General features: G+C 41.0%; 1 protein-coding gene across 8 annotated transcripts in view; it reads right to left on the reverse strand.

Annotated features, from left to right (window-relative positions):
- NAV3 (neuron navigator 3) overlaps positions 1-25,530 on the reverse strand; it is a 431,035-nt gene that overhangs the window by 170,120 nt on the left and 235,385 nt on the right. For all 8 annotated transcript variants that reach the window (XM_081211182.1, XM_081211181.1, XM_081211178.1 and 5 more), the window contains 2 exons: positions 4,822-4,939; positions 4,164-4,216 (listed from right to left, as the gene is read on the reverse strand). In XM_081211182.1, the coding sequence (XP_081067308.1) occupies positions 4,164-4,216; positions 4,822-4,939 (171 nt within the window). The remainder of the gene's footprint in view (positions 1-4,163; positions 4,217-4,821; positions 4,940-25,530) is intronic.

Below are 25,530 nucleotides of genomic sequence, written 5' to 3' on the forward strand. Positions count from 1 at the left end.
AAAAGACACATTGCAAGCCACCTGTCACGGATGCTTTAGTTGAGATTCCTGCTTTGCAGGGGGTTAGACTAGATGGCATTCATGGTCCCTTCCAACTCTACAATTCTATAATTCTACAGACAAATTCCTCAAAAGTGCTTAAGAAACCGCTTCATGCTTTATAATTGACAGGAGAAGCCCTGCTGCATAGGAGCAAACTTCTAGGAGTTTGCCCCTCCCAGCAAAATATCTGAAGGGGCCAGCTCCCACAAAGTTGGTGGCCATTGTCATTCAAGTGGTGTGTGCATGCCATATCTTGTGATCAATTGTGTGGGGCTGGTATTATCTCTCCCTCCCCACTATACCATTCAAGTTGGCACCCATGCCCTGTTGGTTGTGCCAGCATTGGCCACTGCGCTGTTGGCACTGATCCATAACAGGATCTTTTCACTAGTAGTTCTGTTTGCGGGTTGGCCTTCACTGGTGAGGTGAATCTGCCTCCCCCATTATTGTTGTTCATTTAATAACATTCCTCTTTATCCAGACTTGATGGTTGAAAGGCACTGTTCCTGGCAAACTTGAAAGTATTAGCGGTGAATGCTTTTCCAATTTTTTAACTGTTCAATAAAAGTCAGCTTTCTAAAAATTGTATTTATTTTCTTAAAAAAATATGTATTTGCCACCCTGAGATCCTTTAAATTTAATAAAAACAAACAACAACAACAACAACAACAACAACAACAACAACAACAACAACAATATACCTGAAACCACCATTTATGCATCCTCCTTTCCATTCGGGATAGGGGAGAAAAAAGCTTACCTTTAGTCAGGCAAAGAGAGAGAGAGAGAGAGAGAGGGAGAGGGAGATTGTAGCTTTCAGGTATCATCCCACTGGAAAGGATTCAACTGCAACTCCAAGTCCCAGCATCCCCAACATGAAAATGATGCTGCACATGCTATTCCCACCAAGAGAGAAGGCCCTTAGTGAGCCTCCACTTCATCGGGAACCATGTGACATAAGCACACTGAGGATGCTGGAATTTGTTGCCCCAGTCCGTTCCCCAGCAGAAAAAGGATGTTCTGTGCATGAGTCTCACAGAGAGGGAAGGCTCCTGGGGGCTCCCTTCACTGTGGGAGTTGCACTCTCCCAGGAACTAGCAAAGGTGGATGTAGGAGAGCAGAGCTTCTGGGGCGCTGCAGCAGGCACCACGGCTATGACATCCAATGGAAGGCCAGAGGTGAGGTGTGCTGGTTTTGGGGGTTGCACAGGACACCACTGAAATCTGAGATACCAAGGTCTGACACTAGGACTGGGAGAGCTGAACCGCTTTTGCCTTCATCCTGCTCTGAGGAACACTGCAGGGACAAGGACAGAAGGTAGCAGCAGATGCAGCTTGCAGGATCAGGGCGAGTTGGACCATACTACACATCTGGCCCTGTTCTCCCTGATCATTCTCTCAAATATTTGATCCAAGGTACTTCCATTTGAAATTGCATACAAGCTTTCCCAAAGGATCTGAATGCCCTTCCTCTCCTTCAGCTTCCCTTTAACCAGTTCCCTCTAATTGAGGGAAATTCCCTGAAATTAAGGATGACTTTGTTGATCTCTCTAGGCCATGTTTACTTTATATGTTGACTTTGTCCATGTTGTGTTCACAGTTGCACATGTCTAGCCAGATTCTGGGCAAAAACAAAAGGTCCTTTACCCTTCTTGCCAACTCTGTGAGTAACCGTTAAAAAGCATTAAAATATTATCATACAAAGTCATGTTGTTTCTTTGTCACGATAAGAAGGTGTGTTTGCTTAGTCAATATGGAAATAATTGAAAGCTGCCCATTTTCACAACATCTCTTTTAGCTGTTTCTTTTCATTTTAAGATAGTTCTCCCTGTCTCTCTCACACACACCCTTTATCTTCACATCACAACCACCCTGTGAGGTAGGCTTGAGAGACCACGACAAGACCATAATCACTCAGTGAGGTTCACAGATGACTGGGAATCAGAACCTGGGTCTCTATGGTTGTCTCACCATATGGAAATCCAAGACAGTGGTGAGGTAGGAAGAAGGGAAAATAATGGACATAATTATTTTATATGTAGGAGCCTCACAGGGGTTCTCTTATTCCCCCACAAGGTTCTTCATCCTAGAGGCAGATTTGCTCATTGCAGTATGCTTGGGGAGGGGGGGGCACCTAGTCATTTGCCTTCCTTTCGCCAAATAGTTCTCGGACAGGTTACAAAAAATATCACAGTTAAAACAGGTATAAATCATCACTTAAAAATATTTTTTTAAACCCACAAAACTGACTAGTAACAAACTTAACAAAGCAGAAGAGTACAGAAGAGCAATGCAGGAGAAGAGAAGACACTCACTTGAACAAAGGCCTGTATTGACCAATTGTTTAAAAAAGCACTCAGTGATGGTGTAAGGTGCATTATGAGAAGAATGTCATTTCCCAAGCTGGGGGCCAACACAGAGAAGGCCCTTTCATGCACCATCAAACCACAGATGATGCATGAGATCTTATCCTGCAGATCTTATCACCCAAACAGGTTCAACGTGGGAGGAGGGGTTCAGATACCTGGGATCCAAGCCATTTAAAGAATTATATGTCAGTGTTAACACCTTAATTTCCACTTAGCAGTGATTTGACAACCAATAAAAGTCTTTTAAGTGTACATCCAGAAGCAGGCTCACTGCTGCATTCTGCCCTAGTTGCAGCTTCGAAACCCTCTTAAAGAGCAGCCCCATGTAAAGCCAAATGGCTATTTAGCAGCTTGTCTAGAAAGAGTCTTGCACTCCTTGGATGGAGGCGTTGACCCATCCAGAGATCATTTTTGTCCCTTGGAAGCTCTGGGACCACAGGGATGTCACATAAGCAAGATATCATGTGAAACTATGTGGAAGTAGTAATCTGAACCAACCAACACTCACACTGGCTGATGCCCCTAAGAGCTGCCTGGAATAGGTCAGATTACTCTTAGGCTGCAATCTTATACACACTGGCCTGGGAATGTCCCACTGAACTCAGTGGAGCTGACTTCTGAGCAGACATGTACAGGAATTAGAAAATTATGGTCTTCCTTCTTGCCCCTTCCTTACTGCCCCGTATCACTATTTCCCAGGCATTTCTTCATTTTTAATGTAAGCTGCCTAGTGCCATATAGGAGTGAACTTAACTGCAATGTTTATGTAATAAGATCCTGAATTTATCGTTTCACTATTTGTTTCTGTTTCTTAATGGGCATACTGGCAGTAACACACAAAAGTTATTATCTTAACTTGAATTAGCCGTCTTTCTCTTAAAGATGGTCAACACCTGCTGCTTAGTTTTGCCCCAGCAAGCAGCTTGTCAATGAAGAGTTAATTTTAGCATTTGCAGCTTCCTGTGTCACACTGAATGTTAGCAGCCTCCTTTCTCAACTATCTAGCAGAGATATGATTAGCAGCTAAAACATACAGTGTCACTATGCCTCTAAGCAATTAGAACAATCCTATAGGAGCCCTATAGGAGAAAATTAACTGAGAGATCTGGGGAAAGGGAGATTCCATGTGTTGTTTCCACAACATTCTACAATGAATTCTCTTTATAGCCACAGACACTGCTAATCAATAAAGAGTACAAAATTTAAGTCCCACTTCTGGATGGGAAACTAATTGCCTTGGGATATATCCTAACTTTCAAGTACTTGCTGGTTTTAGCTCAGCCTCTTCCAGTAGAAGGTTACACATGTCTCAAGAGATACTTCTCAGACTATTTAACTGGACTTCATTGTGGACAAGCAGAGAGGCTATTTATATTCATTAAGAGTTGGCAAACGCCTTATTTCAAACCAGTAGTCCAGACACAAAGACTCCACTCAAAATTGGTTCTGCTATTTTCTGTCTTTAAAGCAGCTTTGGAATTGAAATTATCCATATAAATCTGAGTAACATAGAAATAAGTTGAAATAAATACATTCATAATTAATCTAATAGTCAATGCTAATGGTGTTTTTCAGCTCCCTTATACCCTGAACTTGCTTCTATCCAAAGATAACAAACCAAGACTATGTTTTCAAAAAGCCAAAGGAAATATCCATAGCATAATCAACATAAAGCAAAATGAATAGCCAGTAGTACACAATCCAGTAAAGCTCGGATGTGACATCATAACACAAAAATCTGGTTTATTCTTACCATTTGAGACTGGCTTCGAGGACAGCCATTGATATCTTCAACCTTTTCATTTGCTGAAGGAAAACAGTGAGGGTTTAAAAAAAAAAGTCAGAGTAAACTATGTGACCACAAGGAAGAAAGTAAACAGACATACAAGAATTTTGTAGATTCTGAACTTTGCTCTAAGCACACTGAAACGCTACACAGTAACAATCTGCCTTGTTAACAGCAGTTCCTTCCTCATGCACAAATCATGCAAAGGGGAAGTGCAAAAGGAGGTTGCTACCAATTCTCCAGCCCCTGCCAAATGACTGCTGACATGAAATCGTCCACAATTGTCTTTGTGGGATCAGGATACAGTTTCAAGGCATCGCAGAAAGCATAAACCACTCCAGCTAATAAAATGCACACATTGGAGACATATGGCTTAATGAAGCATTCATTTTAAACAATGCCAAGTGTGTGAAACAGTTTTCTGGCCCTTAAAAGAATGGTGGAGCAGACACAAACATATCTATCACACACACACACACACACACAAAATCTGGGAGAAATTGGAGGCCAAGTCACGGCTCTCTATTTGGTACCCATCTTACAGTTAAGCTGGCTCTACTTCTAGTGCCTTTTCCTTCCTAAACCAGACGTCAGATCATGCTGTGGCTCAGAGCACAGATCTTACCAATGATCTGGATGATTTCTGCTAGCAGAACTCCATCGGCAATGTCCTGTTGCAAGTCCTTGATCAGCCGCTTGTGGCCAGATTTTGCTAGATAGTGATTTGCCCAGTCAGTGTATATCTGCAGAATAGAGGGAGTGGGAGAAATGGGGAGAGAAAGAGAGACAATAAAAATTCTTAAGACAAATGTTGGCTTACAGATGAGCAGAGCTCTAAAGTACATTCCAGTTTAAGGAGTCAGAAGAAAAAACAACCTTTAAAACCTTTTTAAAAATTCTGTCCCCGTGCCATTTTTTTTAAACCATGAATGAATCATTTTATTGCACAATGAAACGCCACAGTCACTGTGACCACGCAAAAGCCCCTTTAGGAATGCCAAGGAAACTTATGTCAAAATTTACTCTAAGTCTGATCTGATTCACTTCAATATACTTAGACTGAAAACTATGCTGAGTGGTGCTGTTTTAAGCACTGTGGTGTATTTTCCCTGTGTCATTGTTTAATAGATCGATATATTCCCAGTACCTTTCTGCACTCCAGATGTATATTAATGCAATAAGTTATCATTACCACATGGTCTGTTTAGGCAACCAAGTCATCTTTAAGGAGACCTCCCCCAATAACTTGGAAGAGTTTACTGAAAGAGCCATGAGTACATAAAGAGTACAGCTTATCCAGGAGCAAATGAAAAGGAAACGAAGGGCAAATTGTGTTGCATGGTGCGCTTGGTACAAATTCATTGGGTTTGTCATTCGCAACCCTGTGGGTGACAATGTTTCTTGTTCACTGGATGCAACAGTCATACAATTGGTTGCTGCGGTGAGACAGTTTCATTTGTCCTGTCACCTTTGCTTAAATGTACTGAAATGCTCATATAGGGCTGCAAAACCAACACGTACATAGAGGTCACATTGTTGAAAGAACTGCATATATTTTGAAAATATGCTGTGTTGACAGTTAAACCAAAGATGTTAACGGTGGAAGTCAGTTGGCAGGTTGGACAAGAGAGAGACTGAACAGGAAATGACAATCAGTGTCAATAGGCGTATGAGTAAGGGGTGGTCCGGTTGACATTGTGTGCTTAGATTTTCAAAAAGGTTTTGAGTCCAAAGACTGCTGAATAAGGTTATCAGTTTCTGGATATCCCAACTTCACACTTTTTGAACTGGTGGTACCTGCCAAGGACAGAGATTTTAGAGTCATGGTAGACACTGCAACAAAAAACATTGACCTCCATGGCAGGAGTGAAAACTGTTAAATCTATGTCAATAAGAAAGGGGTTGGAAATAAAGCTGCCAACTATTAGACTGGTGGTAAATGAATCTACAGAGAGACTGCACTGGGAATATTGTGCTCAGTTCTGGTATCCACACTTCAAGATGACCCATGAAGCTGGAATAACATTTTTCTGGGGGTACTCAAGTATACACAGTACCGGCACCTTTTTTCTAGAAGAACAGCATGGGTTAAAGACACTTATTGTAACAGCTTCACGGTGAGTACGTCCCACTTTTTCTAGAAGAAAAGTACTGAATATAGGCAACGTAACAGACAGACAAACAAGCAGAAGACCACAGCTGCCACTTCTCCTCTTCTTTCTCAAAATATGGAAAATAATGCGCTGGGGAGGTTATTCTTCTACCATGATTGATAGTTAGCCAAACAAAGGGTTTGCACCTCCAGACTAACTGGACTTTGACAAATTTATATTGCTTGCTTACTTAATGTATATACCACTTCATATTTCAACAGAAACCTCTAAGTGGGCTACAATTTCGAGCAAAAGGAAATTGGTGTAAGAAATAAAATATAAATTCCACTTTCAAAATCCATAATACTGAACTGCGGAAGTTGCACAACTTAAACAAAAACAAAACAAAAAATAATTTAAAAGAATAACCAGTTCAAAGTCTTGTTCTAGAGAAGAACCCTTCCTTCAACTGTTTCTCTAATCCTCTTTCAAAGCCAGTGGGCAGCCAATGCATTGGGAACTCAGATTTCTGCCAGCAGGTGGCTCCCACTGAAGTCATGTTGCAGAGAGGAGTTTGGAGTCAGCTGACACAGAAACAGTAGCCACACATTTAACTAATTAACTCAAAAGCACAGTAAATTCTCTAAAGTGGGGTAGTCCCCAGGGAAGGATCTTGCAAGGAAAGAGCAGACAAAGATGAGTGCTGGATACTTCTTTTCTCACCAGCCATTCACACAGTGAAGTGATGGGAACTGAATGGAGCAATAAACAAGGAAAGAGGTGTACAAAGTAGCAAAAAGTTCACGTGCCTAATACGTCAGTGCACACATCCTTTCTGCTTACTTTTATGCTTCACATATTCATTCCAGACATTTTCTTTTCTTAAAGTGTTTACAATATACAGATTATTTTCAGTTTAAAAAAGCACCTGTTTGCAGTTCTGCAATGCCTCGTGTGCATATTTCTAATGTTTTACTGCTGACTCCCCTTCCCTCTGTCATTTGCATTCCAGATGTGTGGTATTTGTTTAATCTGCATTTTCCATTATGAGCTTCTGTTTTAAAATAGAACTATCACAGCTACAACAGCTGATAATTATCTAATGCTTTTAAGCCGCACAGTTTTATGTTTCAATTTCCAGTTATGCTGTAGGAAGCAACAGGACAAACCAAAGAGAGAGCATGGCTCTGTACATTCTTCCAGTCAGCTCTTGCACTATTCTATTTTGAAACAAATTCCTTGCAAGCCAGCACATAAATAAACTCAAATCTTCACTCCCACATCCAGCATGCAAACAACATAAAAAGGAAGCAAGTCAGCCATTTATTAGAGTCATTTTGATTTTGTCAGGGTGGCAATTCTTGTGAGAATTGTGAGAATCTTGTGAGAGACCATGTCTTATCAGTAAAAGTAGGGAAGGCATCGTCACATGCAAAACTTGTTGTCTTGTTTATTTGTTCATTCAGCTTTCAATTATTTTTCGCTATTAGAAAGTTTACACTGACAGACTGTGTCAAGCGTCACATCTAAATGAAAAACATGCAGAGCATTAGTCACTGTGCTCAACTTTGCTAATGCTTCTCAGTAACTGATCCCTGGAACAAACTGCAGCCTTACTCATTTCCTTAAAAAGTTCCCCCTCTTTGCCCACTGTTTTGTTTTTTATATATAAAACAACTGCATTCAACACAAATTGGTTGCACTACATACCAGGAGCTGGAATCATCTGAGCCTTAACAGAACAATCTCAACAAGATGTGAAAGAATAAATTCTGCATCTGTGTGGTCCCAATGTGTGTGTGAAGGACAGCTTAACTGCTTGCAATGTGAAACACTAGACAGGATAGGACAACTTGAGCAAGGAAGCAACTTCCTTGTGTTATTATCTATTCTTCATGTTAGGATTCTTGAAGTACTTGTCATCAGACGAGCAAAGGAAATTATATTATACTTTATAATGCTCAAATATAGATATAAATTTTACACACAGCAAAATTGAACAAGATTTGAAATAACACTTGGGAGGGGGATCCTTGAATGCAAAGAAGCAAAAATGAAAATGAAAAATGGAAGGATCCCAAGCGATGAGCTTTATCTGCCAAAATATGGACAATATCTAAGTTTGAGGGCTGCTGCATTAATGCATAGAGCGCATATCCCTCTAAATTTATGTGGTGAACCACCCTGAGATCTGTGGATAAAGGGCAGTATAAAAATTTAAATGAATAAATAAACTGTTGATTTCTCGGTTGTTAAAAATGATAATGGGACGCGGGTGGCGCTGTGGGTTAAACCACAGGGCCTAGGGCTTGCTGTTCGGAATGTCGGCGGTTCAAATCTCCATGACGGGGTGAGCTCCCGTTGCTCGGTCCCTGCTCCTGCCAACCTAGCAGTTCGAAAGCACGTCAAAGTGCAAGTAGATAAATAGGTACCACTCCGGCAGGAAGGTAAACGGCATTTCCGTGTGCTGCTCTGGTTTGCCAGAAACGGCTTAGTCATGCTGCCCACATGACCCGGAAGCTGTACATGGCTCCCTCGGCCAATAAAGCGAGATGAGCGCCGCAACCTCAGAGTCATCCACGACTGGACCTAATGGTCAGGGGTCCCTTTACCTTTACCTAAAAGTGATAATGATCTCTTAGAAAGTCATGATGTGATCCATAGAGCCTTAGGCAACAAAGAGGATGTACCTGATGAATAATGGACCAGAAACCCTGTTCAGAAGTTGTTTCCATGTGCATAGAGCATTTGCTGGGCTGTCTGAAAGGGAGGCCTGCATTATTCTCATAGTTGCTGCTGTTAAATTTATTAGCCACGCTTCACCAGCAGGTTCCAGAGCGTGTTACAACATTTTAAAATCCAGCAGGAAAAACAGTTAAATTACAAATTGCTGTCACAGGACTGAGCATACAGCTGCATACGCAGAGATAGGCATTCCATGTGGTCTCCAAGTAGATCATGCAAAGTTGCAGACTCCATGCAGCTGTGTGCATTTAAGTGCTTCTGCTAAAGCATGGGGTTTGGGACTGGGACCACTGTGGCCAGAATACTGGGTTCAGGGCTCCTGCTTCCTTCTCTTTGCTTTTAGTGTATGCAGTGAAGACATTTCTCAGGAGGGCTTCTTTCTCACTGGGGTGGGGGAACCTTAAGTGTGTGTGTGTGTGTGTGTGTGTGTGTGTGTGGCTATAGGTTTCGTACTTGTTCCCCATTTGTTTGATGGACTTAATAGCTCAAGATGGTACCAATCACCCCCCTGTAATTGAAAAGAATGATGCAATAGAGATATGCTCAGTATGTACAATAGTAGGCTATATGCAGGGAGAGGTAAATGGTTACAGGCACACCGTACAGCACACAGCACACCAGACAGCATAAAAAAAACCTGTGAGCTTAAATTTGGGTATTAAGCCAATGACAACACAAGAAAACCTCCACACTTTCTGATTTTTACAACAGCATCCATTCTTGGCTAATGCAAGGATAGCTTTCATGAGGCAAACTAGTTTATTGGGCTGTTCCGCCGCTGTTCCAACATTGTACAGCCAAGTATAAGCTTCAGCCAGCTTCCAGAGCTACGTGAATACAAGAAAGTTGTTCATTTTCCACAGTGAGCAAAGCTTGGATCTCCTTTCTGTTCCATTAGCATTGGCAGCCAGCGAGAGGCTCGACAGACCTAGCTGCCAAGCACCTACCAACCTTTGGCTGCCTGATACTCTGACCCTTCCACAACCTCTGAGAGTCATATTCGTAAGAACTCAGAGATGATTTCTCTCTCCCTCACACCCCAGCCATAAAGTTCAGGAAGCAAAGATACATTACAGTCTCACAGCTGGCCTCTTCCACCTTATTTACAAGAGAGACCTGCCAAATCACAGTGGAACGGAAAGCTACCTGATGATACTGTACAACTCTGAAAAGCCCTCTTTGTTATACAGACTGGCTTCTGCTTATATCGTGCAGAAGTTTAAACATTTTTATAGCACTTTTTGAGTCAATTCACATCAGGCAATATACTCGTTTTCTTCCCATCTATCACAATGCCCTTCCCAATGAAAGATTGGTGCAAGCTCAGGGGACCCACATGCATGCTTGAAGTGAATTGATTAAAAAGGCAAGCTCTTAAATCCTTATGGGATTATTCAGACACTTCAAGTCAGTCTTTTATTATTGGAAACAAACATGCCAGTTTCTGTAGTGGTACACTGGTTTGAGCTTTCAGCTTGGGCAATTTGGAGCCAAATCCCAGCTCAGTGCACTATACCTTTGGTGTCTGCCTTAAACATCTGAACATTGAGGATAATGGTGACTTATCTCTCAGAGGATTGTAACAACTATATATTGCCAAGATCCCCAACTGGAAACCTCAGCTATCTGTGCAGTTCCCTCTCTGGTGAAGCCCAGAACTGCAGTTTGGAGCACCTTACTGGGCAGCACAGGAGTATTCTCCTGCTTAGGACTACAGCTGCCTCTTTAGGCAGGCCACTAGGCCCTACCTGGCAGGAGGAGGCATAAAAGACTTCCTGTTTGGGCTGAGACTTTGCCTAAGCAACTGCAGTCTACCTGGCTCTGGGGTATTTTCATGTATTCCACAGCTCTGACTCAAGCTTCCCCTTCCTTGACGAGGCCTGCAAGCCCACAATTCTGAAAGTCCAAGCCTTCTATTTCCCCATAACAGGCCTTCCTACAACAGCAGTGGGAAAAGGACAAAGGAAAGAGTTGCTCCTTGAGCCATCATTAGAAAGCTTTTTCTAAAGACAAGTTTCCAGTGCCTTGTGGAATTATTGTTTGCCTGGTTGTCTGCAGTTTAGAAAGTAGTGATTAAAATCAGTGCAGTTTTGAAAAGTGCAATCCACCTTCTTGATTCAAAATGATGTCCAACTGTAGCCAGACACAGACGAAAACTTGCTCCTTAATCTCTGAAACCATCATGCAAAATTTGGCCATAACGTTTAAGAGATGCCTAAATGCATAGTGAAGATATAAGCAACTTTCCAAAATATATAATAGATACAGATACACACACACACACACACACACACACACACTTAAATTACATTAAGTTTACAATCCTATACACACTTACTCATGGGGCTTCCAGTAAAACATGTGTTGGTTGGGGCCACATATTAAAATAATAAAATCTCTAAGCAAAGAGCAAGTGTAAAGCTCTGAGCTCTGCTTAAGTGAAGCCTTGTATTATAAGATAAGATGCATCCCAGGTATAAAGGTAAAGGTACCCCTGCCTGTACGGGCCAGTCTTGCCAGACTCTAGGGCTATGCGCTCATCTGACTCTATAGGCCGGGAGCCAGCGCTGTACGCAGACACTTCCGGGGTACGTGGCCAGCATGACAAGCTGCATCTGGCGAGCCAGCGCAGCACACAGAACGCCGTTTACCTTCCTGCTGGTAAGCGGTCCCTATTTATCTACTTGCACCCGGAGGTGCTTTTGAACTGCTAGGTTGGCAGGCGCTGGGACCGAACGACGGGAGCGCACCCCGTCGCAGGGATTCGAACCGCCGACCATGCGATCGGCAAGTCCTAGGCGCTGAGATTTTACCCGCAGCGCCACCCGCGTCCCCCTATAGCGTCCCAGGTATATAGCTGCATAAACCAATTGCAGGAAACAGAAGGGGGGCTGTCTCACTTTTCATTCATCCTTAAGGAAACACGAAAGCTTTTTGAGATGTTAAGCCAGCCACATAAGAGGGGAAAAGACACAGGCAGGCAACAAAATGTATCTGTTTCAAATTGCGACACCAGCGGCGTAGCGTGAGTTGTCAGCACCCGGGGCAACGCAAGTAATTTGCGCCCCCCCTAACCCCTAACCTGCGAGTTGCCGCTGGCGCTGCCGCCCAAACGACGCCGCTTGCCCGGAGGAGGAGGGGGACAGAGAGGCGAGGAAAATGCAACTGCCCAGCAGCTGCAGCAGCAGCGGCGGAGGCGGGGCTGTGAGGAGGGGCTGCCTGGCGCGTCCTCCACGGCGAGCGCTGAGAGCCGCTGCCTGCCGGGCGCTTTCAGCCCGGACGCGCGCACAGCTTGTCGGTTCCGCGAGACATGCGGCTCCGCTACAGCCTGCGCCCGAGGCTCTTCGGCGACTCCGGAGGCAGCGAGCGCCCCCCCCAGATGTTGCGCCCGGTGCGGCCGGCACCCCTGGCACCCCCCACGCTACGCCACTGTGTGACACAGTTCATGTTATTTAACAGAATACTTTGTACCCTGTAATTCATAAACTCTGCTTTTCAAGCCCTTGCTGAGCAAATGGCAAGTTCAGTGTGCCTTTTGCTCTCCAGTATTCACATTATGTAAGATCCCAGCAGTTCCACTTAAAATACAAGATAATTAAATAGATTCTCAGCAGTCGTGAGATTTTTTTTTTAAAAAAGTAAGTAGCTGAAATCTTCAGTGTAGCAATCATGAACCACCTTTGAAGTCCCTATCTATCTCCAAGCCACAGGGAGAAAAGTACTGAATCATTTAAATCAATGAATGTTTTAAACTACCGGCATCAAGGTTGTGTTAGGGCCACATGCAATGTTAGTCCTACTTCACAGGACCCTTTGAAACTGATGGACATGACAAACTTGCCAATTAATTTCAATGGGTCTACTCTGAGTACTACTAATATTGAATATAATCCCATAAACCTGGCCAGAATTTAACAATCACAACTACTAGCAGCAAGGCTGACATACCTGGGACCAAATTTTCTCAAATATACAGTATGAAAACAATGAGATCTCGGTAAATGCAATAATATTTATGGTAGCTTGCAGCTTTCCTTTTCATGAATTACTGACAGGCATTTAAGGATTTTTACAGCCAATATGCTATCAGTATATTTACAGCCAAACTACAGCCAAATGACACTATCTTGCTACATTTGTAGTACAGTAAGCCACCCCAAGAATGTTTATGCTGATGATGACATCTCTCTCTCGCTCAACCAAAATACAACATAAACAATGACATTTAATAGGTGTTGTTGAGGATTTGCTACAGAGAAATATATCATAAAACTGGAGCGTGAGTACATCCATTTTGTAGAACTAACTCTTTATTCTGCTCTTCAGAGGATCTGCTCTTTGTAATCTATTCACCATTTTAGGATGACTCAGGTAACTGTCTGTCTTGCAGTTCCGGCAGAACACCACAGGAAGGTGCTCGAACATCATGTTGCAACAGCAGAAAACAGCAGGCTTGACAGCTGATGCTTCCCAGCAGTGTGTTACTGCAAATAATCACTGTTCAGGCAGTGACACATCACACAACTGTTAATTGTGGTGTTGAGTGTCAGAAGAAAAAGAAAACGACACTAGCTGTCAAAATGATCCCAACCAGAGACAAGCATTGCTTAAACTGACTCATCATTCACCCAGCCCCACAGATTAACTTTAGATCTCAGTTCAGATCCAGTGGTCCCTTTGAACAATAACTATAGGAGGCTTCCAATAAAAACCTCCTCCTACTGATGTATATTATGTGCAGATTCGCACTTAGTGGAAATCTGTGTTCGTCTCCATAAAATGAGGCTTGGGCAATAGGTTGTTGATTTGTTAAATTATTATTATTATTATTATTATTATTATTATTATTATTATTATTATTATTATTATTATTATTAAATAATTTATACCCCACCCTCCCCAGTCAAGACCGGGCTCAGGGCGGCTAACACCAGGTATAAAAACAATTGATTAAAATACAACTTAAAAACAAGATTAAAATACAACACTAAAATGCAGCCTCATTTCAGTAGAAACTCAAATCAAATCAAGTGAAGGGGCAAAAATCTGTTGCAGGGGGTAACCATATGACCTGAATAACTTGTACCTTTGATTGTAATGGTAAGACCCAAACATGAGAAGTGACCAAATGTACAAGAGTCTAGAATACATGACATGATTTTTTCTCTTTCTCTGAATGAGGAAGAGGAAGACTCACTAAGATGACAGAAACCCACTCCACAGCAACTTGGAACAGAGCTTTCATTGTGGCTGGCCCTGTTCTGTGTAACAATAGTCTCACTGAGTTACCACAGGTCACTTCTATCTATGCTTCCTGTAAACAATCGAAGGCATTTTTGCTTTGATCAGCTTTTCTTGTACTCAGTTGTGCTGCTCTTAAAAGGTTCTCTTTTACTGTTTGTAATGACACGTTAATGATAATGTTTAAGAACATGTCTATCAAATGCCCTGGGGCACATACATGGAAGGCAATTCACAAATTTAATTAATTAATTAATTATAGTTTCGTCATTGAGACATTCCAGCCAGACACTGTCTGAAGGGCAAAAAGAGAGAATTCTTCAAAAAAAACAGTAGCCCATAGGTCCCAAGGCACCTGAACTCAAGTCAGATTAATTGTCAGGGACCAGCACGGCTTCAAAGAGTGTGGGGTGGAGACAAGGGACCAGGGTAGTGACGCAGGAAAGGGGACTAGTGATTTATGGGGTGTCACACCACCTGCAAGGCAGGAACCAGGGGCAGTCCAAGGCAGAGGAAGGCACACAACATATAACAGAGGAAGAAAAGGGAATTCAGGCAAGGGATGGGTCCATAGATCCCTCATCTTCCCCCACCTCACTGTCTCCTAGAACCAGGAGGGGGTTCGAAAGGGAAGAGCAGTAGACGTCTGTGCAGAAGTCTCAGGTTGCAGGCACACATTTATCAGAGGAGGAGATATAAACCAGGGGAGGGGAGGGGCCCAACTGTTGATGCAACTGTTCCATAGGGCCCAGACCTATAGACAGCTGCCTAGAAGATGGAAGCATGTTTATGTGTGTGTATCTGGAGCAATGTGGAAGCTGCTGTAAATTCTTCTCTTGCCAATAAAGTGCTAACTATTAGATGTGTGTCTTCCTTATCTGGGATGAGCCATGACATTAATTAGCAATTGCAGTGGTCAGTTAACTGATGGAGAGAATGACTAAATCCAGTCCCTTCTTCCCGCCACTTAAAAAACTAACCCGTGATATTACATGCACACCCTGCCAGTTGAATCAGGCCAGAACTGCATGTATAGCACCCGTTCTCCTCCAGCTAAGGTTATTGTACAGAAACCTTTATGCCCCCACTATATTAGGGCAACGTTAAGTAAGACAGACATCCTTTCAGTTAATCTACTGTAGGGGAAAGTATTTGCTACACCGTTAGTCAAGACATAATAAAGCAAACCATAGTGTATAGTCTTGACAGGTGGGAAGAAAATAATCCAACTGAACAGCAAATGCTAAATACTTCATTGTACTGATGTTAGTGGACATGGCAGTTCGCAAACAAGGCTTACTCACATATGCCATATTTAATTACAAAACATGCCCACTGGGAAAGGTATGAAGTAAGTTAGTCCTCTGATGTTTGCTGCCAAGAGATGAAACTTTAATTCCTAGAACCTCTCAGCTAGGAAATGGTAAAGGATGTAACTTGGGAGGGAGAAGTGAATAGTTTCTTTTCTGGTGTGCCTGTTGTTAAGGGGCAAAAAAAAAAAGTGAAGCCACCTTGGGAGGTGTAGCAGCAAAGTTTGTGAAAGAAAGCAATTGTGAAGGTAGAGGGAAGGATGTCCACCAGGCTACAGGTCAATGGAACTTAGCATGAGCGTCAGAGCACCCAGCAATGAACTAGAACAGGAACCCAATTCAATTTGTATACCTGTGGTTGGTGTGTGTGTGTTACAATTAGGGATGGAAATTTAGTTCAGCTCACATTTTAATGTGAACTTACCTACTTTACACTTCCTAAAACAAAATGCTCCTGTTGTTGTTTAGTCATTTAGTCGTCTCCGACTCTTCATGACCCCATGGACCAGAGCACGCTAGCATGCTGCTATCCGTCAAAATTCACACATTTCCAAATTTTGTGATGCTATATTTTGGGTATCTGATCTAAAGTTTAAAATTCATCTGTCTCTCTTTGACCCCTCTTTCCCTTACATTCTGCAATTTACATTTCTTTCTTTCTTCTGTGGTTTGTACTGAAACAAATCCAGACACAGATACTTTTAAAGCAATGCTTCCCCAACAATATTAACAGGTTGGGTTAACCTCAACCAGATTAATTCTTATTTAGTTTGAAAATCTAATTAGCTTTTTGTTGGAGTTGAGGCAACAACTGTCTAAACTTATTTTAACACAAATGTGGTAACCATTTAATTACCAAACAGTTCACATATAAATACAAGCTGCCCACTTTCATGGCATACAATTTTGCTTTCCTAAATAAAACAGATGTTTGCTAATTCACTGTGTCCATTTTTATTTTTTTTTACTGTGATTATGAGGGATCCACAGCTGGCCTTCAGCAACTGTTCAATAAATGGTTCCTTGTTTGGATTTTTAGAAAACATATTATGCTACACCAAATTGTGGTGTGTTTACTCTGTTTGATGTACTAAAGAAATAATGACCTAAGAAGTAGGCCAACACTTAAGACAATTCATTACCTTTGAATTCAAATCCGCAGACACAGAAAAAGCACAACATTAGTAATGTGATCCTACTGGTATTTATATTAAAATCCTTTTACCTTGCAGTATGCTTGTTGACTCTAGTAGTGGTTTAATTTATATGGGTAAGTGGATTGAAAAAATTATCGTATTCACTTGTAGGCTTACAGCCTGATTCTGAAATTATTTTGATGACACATTTTCAATTCTTAATGAGTAAAGCTAACTTACTCAAGAATCTAGGGCATTACTGAATAACTATTTTGCTTACCAAAGCCACCTCCTTTTCTATATGCACCTCTTTTAGTGTTAGACCACACCACTCTTTCCCCCAAGAAGCTACATTTCTCTAAATCATTTTGATCATCATCAAACATCAGTGTATTAAACACTAGATTCAAGCTGTATTTTGCTCTATTTTTAAAAAAAAATCCAGTTTAATCATTCTATGGACTCAATTGGGTCTAGTGGCTAGGTGGATAGAGACACCTAGGATCAATTCTATCTCACCCTTTCAAGACTCTCTAGGCAGATGCACAAATGTTGGACAAGGTCTGGGGAGACCTGGGTTCAAATTGCCATTCAATGATGTACCGTAGTTCACTGACAGACCTTGAGCAAATCGTCAACTGTCAGCTTAACCTACTTTGCATGTTTGTTATGAGGAGAAAAAGAGGAAGAGGATCATGTACATGACCTTGGTCTCCAGGGAGAAAAGGTGGCATATACACATAATAAATAAATTGCACATCACTATTGACAAATAACCTTATTGTTGAAGTACTTTGAATACTAACATCATTTTCATCACATCAATTCAAAACCAAATTAATTCAATTGGGCACTTTAACATTGGCTTAAAAAAAATCAATATAAGGTAAAATACATAGGTTTTAAGTGGTTTGTAGATTGCCGGTAGGTGGGATGAAAAAAAGATGTGGAAAGCAAGAAACAGTTCAACAAAGCCTTGGCACAGATCCTGCATATGAAATTGTTACTTGAAAACATAGGCAATTTTGATGTAGTTTGAGTTTTGTATTGCACACATCACAAGACTGATCTATTTGAATTTGGCTTTTGTCTGAATTCACAGAATTAGTAGAGTTATGAGTTCACTGTGGTCCTCTTTTCACAAGCTGACACTGAAAATAATGTTTCAATTTTCCTTTGCAGAACTAATTGGTTTATAATTACACAACTGTAACACACAAGTAATGAGATCCTACGCCCTGATAGCTAAACACATTCAAGTATCTATCTATATCATCTACTCAGGCTTTTGTTGCCATTATTATTGTTGTTGTAAATAATGAATTTGATTAGTCAACCTCTTATAATTGCTATTAGGGATCGTTAAGTATACAAACTGGAGACAAGAAGAGAAACAGATATATATACACACATATAAATATCTGTTTCCTTAACTGTTTCGCTATGTATATATTCCAGTTATTGCTATTCAGTTATTGCATCAATTAAATTCCATAGTTCTTTAATTAAAGCTCAACAGCTCAACGTTGTTTCAAAATATTTAATTCCAGAAGACTTTTAGAAAGATAAATTTTGGTTGAATTTCTAAATGGTAGAAGTATTATGACAATGGAATGAACTTCCCACAAGGATTGTAGACCCTGACTCACCGAAGGCCTTCTAGCAGAGCCTGGGCAGTCATCTTTTGGGGGTGCTCCAGCTCTGGATTTCCTGCATCAAGCAGTAGGTTGAACTAGATCAATGCTGTGCCAAATATTTCTCCCACATTTCTTTTTAATTAATGGACAAAACTTGCATTCAAAAATCAACAAAGGAGAGAGAAAATTTGGATAAATTCTCATGGATGAGGTGCAGGGTTTTTGTTATGCTTGCCTTCCATTCGAAGTAACAAAGACATTGCAAGTGTCCTTTCTTTTACTCTGCGATCAACTCTCCAGAGGTCTGCACTCTGCAGCCTTCCTGGGTGCCTACATTTCCTGAAACACCATGAAGTCCTCAGATGATCTTTCCTTTAAAGAAGGTAGGGAGGCAGCCTACTGTGCACCTTTTTTCAAAAGCAGAAATATTTTCTCAAAAGGTAAAAGGAAGGATTCCCCTTGAAAATAACATACGTTCGCTGATCTTAAATGCCCAGCACCAGCCTCCCCAGATTACTGTGCTTCAGCTGAAACTCAGGGGGCGGCATGGTGAGGTAACCCCTCCTGTGGGGATTTTTCAAATTGGGCAGCTGGAAAGGCAACAGAAATGTTCACAGACAAGAAAAACTACACCACTCATGGTCACTGCACAACAATAAAGAATGCTCAAGTCTACACAACATTCTGAAGAATTTCAAAAGAAATGTGGAAGACCCTCAAGAATGAAGGACAGAAGTAGAGGCCTCTTTCACAGGGGAGGAAATCTTTTGAGAAACTGAATGGTGTGTTTCAGCATAGCACTAAACCAGGTGGCCTATGAGGCCCACTCCATTATTATTGCGATTTGATACGAAGAGGCTTTTCCACAAGAGGAAACTTCTTTCCTGCAAGAGGATCTTTCCATTACAAGAAGATAACTTTTGGATCGAATCCATTGTTTGCTGATGTTTCACTCAATATTTTTGTAACTATTAAATCCATTTTGATTAATCTGGCGTGGTTGCTCAAAACCTATATCATTGCGATTCTTGTCCCTTTAATGTAATTATACCACTCTGGTATCAAAACCCAAGCAAAGCAAACATGCCCACAGGAGAATGAATATACATTCTATGAAGCAAGGTCTAACTTTCAGGTGATGGTTCCCACTTTGCTATGTGATTTACCCCATACTGAGTGCATTGGAACAGAAATTATTAGCATCTGGAAGTCTTTCATATATGATTCACTTTCTAGTTTATACAACACAATCACAAAGGAAATCACTATTTTTGTCAGTAACCTCTCTAGCATATGTCCTATTGCGTGCGCACGCACACACGTGCACACACACACAATGTTCTTGGGAGGCCCTCACAAACTGTGAATGAGACCTATCAAGGTCTCCTATGATCTTACTTTCCTTTGGGAAGGAACCATGGGGAAAATTTTGCATACAGAAGGTCCCAGGTTCAGTGTCTCAGCATCACCAGGTACAGCTGCGAAAGACATCTTCCTGAAACCCCAAAGAGCTGCTATATAATCAGTGTTGATGAAACAAAGCTAGTTGTGCCAACGCTCTGATTCTATACATTAAGGTTACCAGATTTTTTTAAAAGAATCCGCAGTTGGCTCTGACTGGTTTCAGGAGCTGCTTGCTGCCGTGGCACCCGCCATTTTGCCTCGCCAGAAGTCCCCATATGATGTGTCTTGTGCCGTTGAACCAATCATGCAATATTCATTCCCTACGAATAAATCTACAACACTTAAAATATAAATCCGGGGACATTAAATGAAATTCGGGGATGGATTTTGTCCGGGGACAGATTTGTAAATGGACTTTCCCTGGGAAATGGGGACATCTGGTAACCACACTATACATGGCAACATGTTGCCTCCACCCGTTAGCCTGGCTGTGCCACAAGAAGTGTGTGTGTGTGTGTGTGTGTGTGTGTGTGTGTGTGTGTGTGACCGTGAAGGATTGCTACCTATTCATGGAGCACATGAAAAGGCCAATGAGCCAGAGCGTGAGCCAGAGGCAATTTTTAGGTTGGTATCAGAAGAGGAAAGATATCCTGTTCCCAGTTCATTTAAAGACTTGAAAGTCAAAACCAGCACTTTGACTTGTAAGCCAGTGGAAAACCAAGATGTAGCATCCTAATTATATGCTCCATACAGTACATTCTAATACGCTGGCAGCTGCATGTTGAACTATTTGTAGCTGATTTTTATAATTTTTATGCACACCCACTTAAAAGTATTCGGTTATTAAGCTGTGTAGAAATATCTTAAATGAATTAATAGTAAATGTTACTAGGGCGTAGCTGATAGTGACCAGTTATTTTTTCCATAGTTGGCATTGTATCCTAAAATGTAGTAATGGCCCTGAACCTATAGCCTAAACATCCAGAAACAGCCCCTTGTTTAAAAATGAGACATAAAAATGTACTCTTACTGACCAACTCCACAAACCTGGTTTTTCTTCCCATGCCCTTATATAACAAGCCCCCACTGCTGTTCGATACCCTGAATACAGTACAATTAACTTTGAGTTCTATTAAAGCTCCATCACCACAGAAGAGATATGTTATAAGCCACTATTAACTTGTAATGTATAGGCTTGGATTTACTCTTTTGGCTTTGAGTTCTGGCAGGAAACTTCTGGAAGGCTTTGTCTGGTAAAATCTGGACTTCATATAAATTAGTGTTTCGTACAGTGGCAAAAAAAAACTGTTAAGCCATTTCAGTCCAAATAAATCCATCTTATTTATCTTAGGGATATCATTTTGAATTCTAAGAATGCTATTTCTTAGAACAAAGTTGAAAGTCCCAACACAGTAACTTACTGACACAGACATAATTCTACTGAAATACGGCTACGACTCTTTTCTTAACCTCAATTTCCTATTCAAAACAATGGGGCTTCAGCACTAAAAAAAAATCCCTTTAAAGAACTGGCATAAGTATCCCCACTACCTCCCAAGCTTTGTTTTGACAACACTATTAAGAGTATTGTAACATACTCATATTTCCAACCTAAAATTATATTTATTTATTTACCTTGAAAATCTCACAATGATAAAACATCAAGCAAAGTCATCCTCCCAATAAGCAAGATAATCCAGCCTAAAAGATACTTAAACATAAACATTTATGTGGGCATAGGGCTTCATGTAGCTGCACATCTGGTGATAATATCAAACCTTCCCTCACATGGAGAATCTTGTCCCTGATATATACACTTTTCTTTTTCCATACAAGCAAAATTCCATGTACTTTCTGAGATAGTACATAGTCCATACAATCATTTTATTTCATTATGTGCTTTGTCACATGGGGTGTTCAGGCGTAATGACAAATTGCCATTTGGCATAAGGTAAAGAAGATGTCAATGACCTTAACACTTCTCTCATTGTGAATGCGCTGCTTGCTTTTTCCTTTACTAATTTTAGGAAAGCAAGTTCCCCATTTTGTCCCCAACAGCAACATGTGATCAGTGCTTGCCTGACAAGCCAGGGTCAGAAACCAGATCACCTCAAACCAGGCAATCAACAATGAATGGAAAGAATCACCATGCAAAAAATGCATAAAACTATACAAGGATTAGAAATCAAAGCTCCTGATATTACACCTGAACCAACCAAGCTACTGCACTGTAAAATTCTTCTTACTACTTGATGGAGTGATAAAAAATAACCAGGTGTGGTGGACAGGGGTGGTGCTGTGGTCTAAACCACAGAACCTAGGGCTTGCCAATCAGAAGGTCGGCGGTTCGAATCCCCACGACGGGGTGAGCGCCCGTTGCTCAGTCCCAGCTCCTGCCCACCTAGCATGAAGTTTGAAAGCATGCAGTGCAAGTAGATAAATAGGTACCGCTCTGGCGGGAAGGTAAACAGTGTTTCCATGCGCTGCTCTGGTTCGCCAGAAGTAGCTTAGTGATGCTGGCCACATGACCCGAAAAAACTGTCTGCGGACAAACATCAGCTCCCTTGGCCTGTAAAGCAAGATGAGCGCCGCAACCCCAGAGTCGTACGTGACTGGACTTAACTGTCAGGGGTCCTTTACCTTTTTTATGCATGTATCAGGTAGAAAACAAATCATCTGCATGTGAACATTTTAATTGTGCTCTTAACTAAATGCAGAGAATCATTGAATCATTGAATTGTAGAGCTGGAAGGTACCCCAGCAGTCATCTAGTCCAACCCCCTGCAATGCAGGAATCTCAACTAGAGGTTTAACATTGTTTTGTTTCTTAACTTGGGAGGTCTGACATTGCAAAACTTTGGAGAGATTTAACTAATAAAGCAAAACTATTCATGCATGTTATGCAAACAAAACATCTTGCCTCCATTCCAATCTGAAGCAATGCATTTTAAATGGGTGCCTGTGGCAAAAGGCAAAGAAACTGAGACGCATGTTTTACATTAGGATTTTCGAAGAAAAATCTTTCAGTGTTTATACAGTTTAACAACATTCAATTTTTGTGCACTGTGCAACAAGGCTAAAAGGTTTAGAGCAGACAAAAATCAAGCATGAAATGAGATGATTGGTTCTGTTCTGTAAGATTAACATGTAAATGACACAGAGATATATCTGCTTACCTCCCATGAAGCATTAGGAAGGCAGAATCTGATTAAAATTACTGTTACAATTCAGTAGAGTATCTGTTTTTCTATGACTAAGAGCAGTAATTTTTTTATCTAGACATTTTTAATCTGTCTCCCTTTCACCCTGAAATATCAGTGATAGAAATTTAATAAACAAAATTACAAACTGAAATTAAGAATAGAAATATTAAAATATATTTTCAATCCATATTAAAACACAAATAAAAAAGCCATCAACTTATACTGGAAGAAATTTAGGGATGTTACACACATAAAACTTTTTTTTTCATAACTCCATAATTAGTGTGAAGTTTTCATATCTACAAAGCATTTTAACTGATTGAAGTTTGCATCACCAACAGCCAGTAACTTTCATTTTAAAGTTTGTGTCTCCAACAGAAACTTTTATTTCTGTTAACCCTTATATAGTGCAGTGATATAGTTGCAACTGCTAATCTGCAGTGGCTTTCTCCTTAAGCAGATGGGCCAATGATTTGTTCAAAGATGGCCAATGGGGATTTTGGATGTTTGATGAAGTGAATTCAAGCCACAGGGTTGACAGTATTAGGGCAGTAAGTAGAGATTAAGAAAGGAAATCTCAATTTATCATCATCATCATTTTGTGTGTGTGTGTGTGTGTGTGTGTGTGTGTGTGTCTATACGCAGACATATTGTGTAGGGTAAGAAATCATACCAGAGGAATATACACTACAGCATTATTAGGCAAACCCATATATTATGACAACAATGAAGGCATGAAATGGCTAATAAAGAAAAAGGTCATTTGTAAAGTGCTGTGAAATCAATATCTTGGGTACACAGACTGGCCTCTGAAGACTGCACGTGCAAGCTATTTGCTTTGGAGAAGGCAATTAATGTACAAAAGGGGGAGAACCATTTTATAATATACTGGAAGTTGCAGATAAAATGTCTAAGCTTAATGAACCACAAGAATATTTACTGTATTAATATAGCAAGAGCCTGGTGAACCAGATTCATATTTAATTAATGGATTCAAGACCTTCTGCTGCTGGAAAATTATATGCACAGTGAATTTGGTTTAAAGTGTATGCTGCAAACCAGGGAAGGTATCACCAAGTCCAAGAGAATGCCAGTGTGGCTAATAAGTAGAGTCAAGAAAGCTATTACAGGCAAGAACGCTTCCTTCGGAAAACGTATGTCTTCCACAAATGACGAAAATGTGAAGGAACTGTGATATGAAAGCTAGGAGTTAAATGGTACCTTAAACCTAGGTTATGGGCACTGCAATGGAGTGTCTAGACACACTTTTCATAACAAGAATACAAAGCTAAAAATGAATGAACTGCAGCTAAAATCCTATGTTCAGTTTTCACATGGTGTAGTCCTCATCTGAAGACTGCAATAACAAAGTCATACTTCCCCTGCCCACCCTAATATTCTTATGAGGCTCCCTTCTCCAGTCTTCAGAGAGTGGCTGGAAGTGGGGAGGCAGAAAAAGATCCTCCTTTTCCTCCAGCAGTGGCAATCTTAGGCTCAGTACTAGGGCCCAGAGTTCAGAAACTGCTCGCATTAATGAAATTCCCCTGCCGTAAAATGCGCCTAGAACAATGGGAGTTTCGAACGCTGAACACACACATTGGCAAAAGAAATACAAGCAGATAATAAGGGATGCACAAAAGAATTTAAGGAGCATGCTACTGAAAAAACAAATTAAGAGTAGCAATAAAAAATTAAATTAGCAGCATGAAAGTGGATGGCAAGGCAGTCAAAGGTGTGCCTGAAAAGCCTGATTGTGTACTACATCCAGAATTTGAAGTCATATGCCAGGGACTCAACCTGGAACCATCTGCATGCAATGCATGTGTTATGCCCACAAAAAATGCCCCGAGTATACCAGTGTCAAAAATACCTTTGCCACAGTGGTCCATCTATTGGTAACCTCATGATTAGATTACCATAATGTGCTTTATATGGGGCTACCTTTGTACTTGGGTTCAGAAGCTGTGCCTAGTACAAAATGCAACTTCTAGGGTGCTCAGAGGATGTCCAGCTTTACACATATTACACAGGTGTTAAAAGATCTGCACTGGCTGTCTATTAGCTCAAACCAGCTTTCGGCAGCTGTGAAAAAGACGAAGTCCTTTCTAATGATCCTTAGGCAAGGAACTGAAAATAAAACTGCCACTTTCATAACCCCATTCTACAAACCTATGACACAACCAGAATTGGAAAACTGTGTCAAGTTCCGGTTGCCTTACCTCAAAGAAAATACTGTAGAGTGGGAAAAGGGCAACCAATGCAATTACAGGGATGAAACAACTCAATATGTAGCATATAGGACTTTTTAGTTTAGAGAAAATGCGAGAAAGAGGCAGCGTGATATTATGCATGGATGGAGAAAGAGGATAAAGACAAGGTTTTCCCCCCACTAGAAATCATGGGCATTCAATGAAGCTGAATGTTGCAATATTCAGGACAGATAGAAAAGTACTTCTTAGAACATAAGAATAGCCTGTGGGGTCAGGCCAACAGCCCATCATCCTGTTCTCACAGTGACTAACCAGATCACCAAAGAGCAGGAAACCAAAGAGCAGAAAATGAGCA

The sequence above is a fragment of the Podarcis bocagei genome, assembly GCF_964188305.1.
Source record: "Podarcis bocagei genome assembly, chromosome: 10".
In the NCBI taxonomy this organism is placed as follows: domain Eukaryota; kingdom Metazoa; phylum Chordata; class Lepidosauria; order Squamata; family Lacertidae; genus Podarcis; species Podarcis bocagei.